Source organism: Limulus polyphemus, unplaced genomic scaffold (assembly GCF_000517525.1).
Source record: "Limulus polyphemus unplaced genomic scaffold, Limulus_polyphemus-2.1.2 Scaffold2827, whole genome shotgun sequence".
Classification (NCBI taxonomy): Eukaryota; Metazoa; Arthropoda; class Merostomata; order Xiphosura; family Limulidae; genus Limulus; species Limulus polyphemus.
This window is the reverse complement of record NW_013668437.1, coordinates 119700-128843: the sequence shown is the minus strand read 5'-3', so window position 1 is coordinate 128843 and position 9144 is coordinate 119700. Positions and strand designations below refer to the sequence as shown.

The 9144-nt window shown below is 31.1% G+C and overlaps 1 protein-coding gene across 4 annotated transcripts in view; it reads right to left on the bottom strand.

The window, feature by feature from the left end:
- LOC106468005 (histone acetyltransferase KAT6A-like) overlaps positions 1-9144 on the bottom strand; it is a 100216-nt gene that overhangs the window by 20876 nt on the left and 70196 nt on the right. For all 4 annotated transcript variants that reach the window (XM_013928400.2, XM_022396280.1, XM_022396282.1 and 1 more), the window contains 4 exons: positions 4385-4482; positions 2862-2980; positions 2342-2414; positions 145-375 (listed from right to left, as the gene is read on the bottom strand). In XM_013928400.2, coding sequence (XP_013783854.1) covers positions 145-375; positions 2342-2414; positions 2862-2980; positions 4385-4482 — 521 coding nt within the window. The remainder of the gene's footprint in view (positions 1-144; positions 376-2341; positions 2415-2861; positions 2981-4384; positions 4483-9144) is intronic.

Here is a 9144-nt window from a genome sequence, read left to right as displayed (position 1 = left end):
GTGTGTGTGTGTGTGTGTGTGTGTGTGTGTGTGTGTGTGTGTGTGTAATATATATATACACACACACCTTAAAAGTTATAAAGAAAAATAATCCTAACATATTTTTAAGTTCTCATAAAAACATGTAAATAATGCAAATATTACCTTTGAAAAGTATCCAACAAAATGACACCCTTTATCATCATTTTTCGTGAGAACATAGAACAGAAATGGCTCAACATCATAATATAGGGTTTTATGATCCAAAAAGAGTTTGGCAAGTAGACAGAGGTTTTGACAATAGATTTTGTTTATATTCCCATCCACTTCAAAGACTGACAGGTCATCTTTTCTGTAGATTTCTGTAGCAGGGGGATGGGTCCAGAAACATTTCCTCTGTTACAAAAAAGAACTAACTGAGTTAACACATCATAAGAAGAATCACATCATCCAGCTTCGAATATTTCAAACATTTATTTCAACCTGAGAATGTATCTTATCCTTACTTTAGAAGTCTTTCCAGGATAATTTATGTTTCCTACAATGACAGAATCTATTTTACTGATGACTCCCAAGTGTGTAAAATCTAAGACTTTGGATTTGTAACTTTCATATTTCTTTAATTAACTTGAAAAGAAACTGTATGTCTCAGAATTTTTTAACTGAAAGCCCATTTCTTACACAGTTTTGTTTAAATCTGATATCAAACTATTTTACCAGAATAGTAAATTAAGAAAACAAAAGTGAACAGCTGTAAATAAAATTCATTACCTTCTGTCTGTTCAATAATTTAACTCATCTTAAACACTTTTTATTAAACTATACATTTAAGACATTTTATTACCAACATCTATGAATCATGTTTTTAATGTATCAGGTTGATTGACTAAGAAATAGATTTGTTGTGACACCAACTGCACAAACTTGTTAGTTAGCTTATTTTCAATTCAGTAGAGAAGGTTAATAGCACAGTAAGGTAATATCTCACATGGTTTCTACACAAAAGAAATAACTGAGTTAACACATCAAAAGAAGAATAACATCCTCCAGTTGCAAAGATTTCAAACATTTCAACCTGAGAATGTATCTATCCTTACTTTAGAAGTCTTTCCTGGATAAGACTTCTAAAGACTTCCCTGTCACACTGTTTTCTTTGTAAACTCTTTTGCTCAAAGAGTAAAGAAAGTTATCTCGATTCCACTCACTTCTAAGCATTTGGATGTCACAAACTAACTCATTATCCAACACATTACTGTCACCTTATTTGCTATTACAGCACTTCACAAACAAAACGAAAGGTAAGTATAAACACAACTAAAATGTCAGAAGTATTTAATGTTGGTCTAAGTGAAATATCTACCTTAATAATGCTTATTTCTATTAACTAGTTTATAAAGAAGCTTTCAATCATGAATTTCATCAAATTCATATTAAACTTTTTATATAAATATATAAAAATGCATGCCATTAATATAATTTTCCAAATTTTTTTGTAGTCTTTTAGCACAAAGCTACATTATGGGCTATCTTTGCTCTATCTGGTGTGGGGAATCAAATCCTGGATTTCAGCACTGAAAGTCTTCATGATATCAGATGATATAAAAACCATATAACCCGAGTGCTTTCGAAGGTGGACCTTTCTTCTTCAGGGTTATAGAGTATTTATCATTTTGTAGCATTGAAAGCCTGTAAACTTGTCACTGACACACCAGAAAGGAGGGACTTTTTTTAAATGTACATTCAAATTTTAGTACAATTTGGACAATTGCATGTGTATGTGTACAGGTCACTATTAAGTGAAAAGTCTGATATTAAAACAGAACCACACTACCTACAATTTACACTTCAGAACATTAGAGGTGTAGCAATAGAAACAGTAATCTAAGGCTTGAGTCAAATAAAGTAGTGAAAAAAACTGTCTGTACCTATCTATAAGTTCAATACATTCCTTAGCATATATATTTGTAAGATACTCCTTAATATGCAGGGCTTATTAATCTGAAAACTTTGCCTCACAGAATGAATTTTAAAATATTCACTGCTATCTATAAACCACTAGTATGTAAAAAAGGGTAAATTCTTTAATAATTTTTTCTTGTGATCCATAAAAACTAATGTATGTCAACTTTAATTAGTACTATACTACACTATAAAGTCAATTTCCTTGCATTTTAAATATTCTGTATGTTTACTTGACAGTTTTTCACTTCAAATACACAAAGGATACTAGAACACTAAAAAAAACTTTACCCCGTATTATTACATTGATAGCAGCAAGTACTTGATTTCAGTATATATTTGTTTTCAAGATTCACATTACTTAAATCTAACTTATTTACAAACAATCAAAGTAAACACTCACCCTGTGTCTTTGTAAAATATTTTTGCTTTTCAGGTACTTTAGACAAAATTCACAGAAGAAAAGTTTAGGAAATCTGAAAACAAGAAAAAAAATTCAGATATATCCACTTCAAGAAATAACATATATTTAAAAGAGAAGGAGAGAGAAAAAGTAACAGTTAGTGTATAAATAGAAACAATGGGAAAACATTTACATACCATCCTCACACAGTAGAAAAAAAGAATCTATTCTTTCATTAAAAACAAATTTTAAGTTCTCTAGAAAACATTTTTTTTGCAACAGTTAACTGTACATATTCCAAGTTAAACAATTACCAGTCTCAAGCTGAGCACTGAGGAAAAATAGTACAAAGAGAACCTATCTCTACAACAAACCTATATTGAAGCAGATTTTGATAAATATGTTCTTCATTTAAGAGCAATAGACTGGGTTTCAGGTTTCTTTCTTACAAAAGTCTACAGGGGTAAAAATTACAGGACTGTTTTGTTAGGTGACACAGACTAAAAATAGTAGTTTTTACCTAGCATACTCTTGTGGGAAAGGAGATGAATACCATGTTTGAATCTCATAACATCCAAATTCTATAGAAACTGGATAACGAGTAGGAGGCTCCGCTGGTGACATCCCATGTCCAGTAGCCTAAAATATCAGAAATAAATTATAAAACCTATATCCATCAATAGTATACTCTAACATAAATCATGGCTGGTTTTTGTAGTTCAGTGTTCTGTAACATAGTGTTACGAGATGAACTTACAAGTTCTAACAATGAAAATATCATGCTCACATAAAATGTCACAAATTGACCAAAATGAGTTTATTGTATTTTCCTGTTACATATTATGAAGTTTATATTAATGACTAAAATTTTTACGTATAAAATGCTCAAAAACTACTCAACTTTAACTGTGTGTAAGATATTCAGCCTGTTTACAGTTCAAGATACATGAACCATTAAAACTCTCTCTAGTTGCAATATTATTGGGTAGCTTCAACATAAGTCAATCATCAAAACATAAATTTACTTTTTATTATTTTACAATTTTTCAAATAGAACAAGTATTAGATCACATGCACAGTTTTTGGAATAGTTAACTATACAAGTCAAAGCAATGCACAAATTACTCTAAATGAGAAAAAAATGAGTAAGCTATAGGAACCTACCAAAACTATCTAGACATTTTAAGTCATAAAGTCACTTTGTCCTAGTAATCACTCTTATAATGCAGTGTAATACAGCCCTTGACTTGAATAGCCACTACTATTATTTAAGGCATGTTCTCAGATTTTGAGAGAATGTCTAATGCAACTTGTCTTTTTTCTTTTCAGCCACTTGATAAGAAGAAGGCTGAAGTCTAACTGTTAAAATTAACCCCTCTAGGTAGTCCAAAGAGGTTCTTTAAAGATGTTAAAGATGTGGATTCTGATTTGGCCATTCAAGATGTTGATAAAATTCCACACAAATCAAACAGTGACTAATTTGCTAATAAAAAATCCAACCACAGCCCTGGGATGTTTATTTTAAAGCCTTTTCATGGGAAGTTCTTTGTATTTATACTAACTAATTTCCCTCACAGGGCATCCTGAATGGGCTATGTGTTTTGTTCAAGGAGCATCCAAATATTTTGGATAAGGTAATATATGCTAAAAAAAAACATGTTAATTACAACTACTGGCATAACTTTTATTAAAAGTGGCTCAAATATTTACATAAATAATTTGTTATAAGGTAACAACTACAGTGATATTAGTTTTAAAACAATAAATGTATGCACAGTGAAACATGCATCAAAACAATTCTGAGGTCTGCAGAGACTTCACTACTCATTATCACATAATACATCTTTCATTTCTTAATTGCTGCAACTGACAACACTATATTCAATAACTTGGTTTATCATGAACATAAAACTGTTAAATATGCTATTTTAAGACAAATAAAATATTAACATAACGTAAATAATTAAGTTCTTAAGCTTTTAATTCATATTAAAAAAATCCAGGCGATATTTATTTATTTTCACTATTACCCTATTAACTTACTTGCAGCGCAATTTGCTGAGCTTTTCTAAAAAGATTAAGGTCTTTCTCCGTCACTCCTGGAGGCAAATGTTGCTTATTAGTTTGTCCTGTGGCGCCATCTATCGAACAAAGTGATATACAATTTAGTTTCTTTTGTTAATTATATAACTGACACTACAGAACTAGCAAAACTTAATCCCTGTGTAGTCTTTAAAAAAAACAACAACATACACTCAAAAAATTTAAATGTTAAATATATAAAATTAATACTTAAGATCAAATACTTTACACGTTTGTAATTAATTTTATCGTTCAATCTGTTATGAGTTTAGAAATATGGTCAAGTCTCAAGTGATGACTGATATTTTAATGTTGCACTCAGTGAAATATTTAAGAATGGTGTCGAAAAAACTAATTTCTGACAAAATCTAATAACTTTACGAAAACTTCACGTTCTAGACACAAACTATAAGCATCCTAGTGTTAACATGAACATGAAAATCATTTCCATAACAAATTATTAATTTTATATAATTATTAGCACAATGATACTCAATAAATGACTAAAAACAATTTTTATACCCTAGATCAAACATCCATTTCTGAAATGCACAATTCCATTGTTCTATGGTTCGAAAGCAAGTTTACAAGTACTAATTTAGAGTTCACATTAAAATAGAAATGGCCAAAGAGAATGATGCACCAACAATCTATTATGATGAAAGTTTCTTTATGTCATTCCAGTTTTTTAAACCAAAGCAATTTCAAATTTATCTTAAAATAATTCTTTCACTTTTCTCGTAATAAATATATGAAAATTTGTGAGATATAATTTGAACAGCAGTTTTAACCTCTCACTGACAAAAAAAAAGCAAGCTTAATTTCGATTTATTTTATTAATACTGTTACATCTAAATTTTAGGTTGTTAACTTATTTGATTAACAAGAAAAACAAGTAATTTTATGTTGGTTTTACGATTAAATAACCTGATCAAAGTTTAATAATTTGTTACTTGGTCTTAAAAAATTCTTAACACCCCACAAGTGTAAACAAGGATTATATAAACTTCTGAACGCGGCTAGCAAGTTAATCGTTTCTACAGTAAATACACTAAAGGCATGTAAAATGTTAAGACGAGCACTGCGTTAAATCCTCTGAAAACCTCCAACCACAGTAAAACATCACAGATTCTGGCTTCTCTTCTATAATAAATAAATATGTAATTTTTCAACTTAACAATAATAAATAATTATGCTGGAAAATCCGATAGAGAATACGCATCATGGTCTATAAAAACAACCATCGGTATAAATTTAACAAAGCACAAACTAATCTTTTTGTAGCAAGATCTTCAGCATCGGTTCTAAAAAATGCTTTTGATGATGTAACAATTCTCTCTCTCTCTCTATATATATATATATATATTTAATCCGCTTTAAATAGCTTGATGACATGGCATTCACTAAAAAGTTAACGCGAGTGAGCAGCCATCTTGTACGAACCAGGTAAGCCTTTAAAACAAACAATGCCGAACTTTTGTAAATCATTTCAATTGGTTAAACCACGAAAGAAGCTTATTTTGCCAGTTACTTGTTTGTTTGAAGTTAAGCACAAAGCAACACAATGGGCTATCTGTGCACTGCCCACCAAGGGTATCGAAACCAGGATTCTAGCGTTGTAAGTCCGCAGACATGCCGCTGTGCCGCTGGGGGGCTGCCAGTTACTGCATAAACACAAACAAAAGTAAAACACCAAATAATTTTCAATACAGCCACGTGAAAATTTCAAATTAATATTAGACCGATTTTAAAAAACGTCCAGCTGAAGCTACCTAATACTATGATGAACTCATTTTCTTCACGTAACTTATAATGATTCATCAATTACTGTACATTACAGCTATTTATATTAAATGTCACTTGTTGCTCAAAATAACTTACGCTAGAAAACTCCAGCGTTTATTTATTGTTGCATGTACTGTTTCTTAACTACAATTTAATAATTTTGCCCACAAACAAGTACATGAAAACTTTCTTTTAACACAAATTAACACTTCACACCAGAATATGGATATGCAATACAAAGAAAACCACTTGTTCCATCAGAGCTAACAATAACGCAAAAAATGACAGAAATTGTACACTTACCGCTTGTAACTATCGTAAGATAAGAGTATGACTAATTACCTAATGCGAGACAGTGTGTGACTAATTACCATGGTTTAAAAACTGATTTCTCAACGTCTTCTTAGTTACAATAAAATAATTTAGACAAAAACTAACATTTTCGGTAAACAGAGTACAACCACGGTATTAAAAATAATAAATAAAATTTCCGCTAGATGGCACACATATAAAGAAACCATAAGGTAATGGATATAGCTTTATAACATAAAACTGGGTACGGCTACGTGCGCAAAATCGGGAAGGTAATGAAAATTTGGTTTGCGTTAACAAATAGCGCCACAGATTTATGAGTTTTAGCTGTTCAAAATTAAATTGTAATTTGTGCGTGTACAAACATAATGTGGTAAATTTCTAATCAGGTTTTGTGGGTAAAATACCAACGAGTCGAAATTATTTAAGTAACGTGAATAAATAAAAGCAATAAATAAATAAGCAAAGTAGATTGGCTGTGAAAACCGAGGCAAAATTAAAATTCTGCTAAAAAGTTTTGTTTCAAACAAGATGGCAACACCGGGTAAAAATAATTACAGTGAGTATTTCTCGAAATACGCCTAGAAAAAAAAAAGAGTTCCGGTTCTTTAATTGAAAATACGTTCTTTCAAGCTACTGTCTTAAAACCAGTTATAATTTTGACAGAGGGAGAAACATTTACAAAAATCACTTTTCACATTAAGATATACGATAAAGAAATATTGTAGTCACAAATCAGTTACGAAATTCTAAGTTTGCAGACGCTTCTTTCAGTGAAGCATCAAATTCAGCATAAAATGTTTTTGACTGCACCTTTTATTTTTATCGCTTACAGGCTGAGACACAGCGAACCCTGGCTAAAGGAAAACGAGTAATGCAATAAACCTTTTTCCACGATTGAGTAATAAACATATATGCATTGTTAGTTAATCGGTCTAAGATTGTAAATGTTCAGTGCTCACACCTGGCCACGTATATTCACGTTGAAAAGTACAACTGAAATACAACAGAATTAGCACCCTCAGTATCCTTCTTTGGAGGATCGCCATCAGAAAGCCCTACAATTCGATGCATAGGCCACGTGGCCATTCTAGCCAAGATAACAAAACTTTGTAAGACCATACAATAAGTATATTATAGCAAAAAAAGAGGCTTAAGTGGTATTAGCAAGTTGTCTAACAAACATGTCATTAATATTGAAATGCTATTGTATACTTCTAACTTTAGAAGATCTCAGTAACCACGATTCCTTGAACAATTTTCAATCAGCCAATAATGTTTGAGTACAAGAAGTCTGTTTTTATGTATGTATGTATGTGTGTGTGTATATAAGACAAGTAATGAATGTTTGACCATAAAAAGCTACGGTTCATAATACGTATAATTCTACCATTTTACTGTTTTTGAACAAGTAGTTTGAAAAAAACATGAAACAAATTATAAAATAAAATAATTTTTATAACTAGGAAAATAAACTGGATACATCAGTGAATATTTACAAAAGAAAATAACAAGAGGGGCCATATAATTTGTAACGACATAAACGCTACTTCCACGAAAACCAATAGCGCACGTGACACCATTCTGTCAGCTGCAAACAAAATGTAGCGTGTGACGTACAAAAAAAAAGCAGTAGCCGACAGGGAAGATGTTATGTATACACTCAGTATGAAATAGGCCAAATAAACAGCAATTATATACGAATACACCCCAGATTGTTGCTTGCTCGTGGTTATACTTACAACTTTAAATGGGCTATCTGACACATTTGTATACATTAAATCATCATTCCCGATCCAACCCCCACTTTTTGTAGATGCCACCTTCAGTTTTAATAACTCAAATTTCCTGGAACTTACGCACTGGCTAAGAGATATGTACTGTATCTGGAATATTACGAGTTGGAAATTTGTATATGGTTAGCGTTCCAAACATCAAAGATGTTAATATGTTCTTAAATAAGCCATGTGTTCATCAAAATACTTTGCTGGCATTAAACCACATATATTAGCTTTCCTTCAAAGTAAATAATAAAACAAATAATGCGTTTTACTATTTTAAATCAATTCTACTGCGAAAATTTGTACGTTTTCAGCAAGCAATTGCAGTAAATTCCAGTGCGCTGTACTTCTTTACCCTCACCAAGATACAAGCTGTTCATCTAATACCTTTCTCTCGGCATGTGACTTTCAACTCGTTAAAATGGGCCATTCTTATATATATATATATATATATACACATACTACTTTTCTACAAGTTATATTTTTACTGGCCAGTAAAAATGAAAAACGGGAATTCACATAAAAAAGTAAAAGTTATTTGATAAACTCACAAACATTCCTTCCAGTCACTATGGATAGAATTCAAGTATACATATAATAATTATGTTACTCTTAATTAACATTACCGAGAAGTCAACCATATTGGATATGTTAATACAAATCGTGTGAATTTAGTGTGGTTTAACTTATAAGAGTGTAAGAGTATTTCTGTCACCGTTGGGTACAGTTGCAATCTGTTACAACAAATCGTGTGAATTTAGTGTGGTTTAACTTATAAGAGTGTAAGAGCATTTCTGTCACCGTTGGGTACAGTTGCAATCTGTTACAACAAATCGTGTGAAT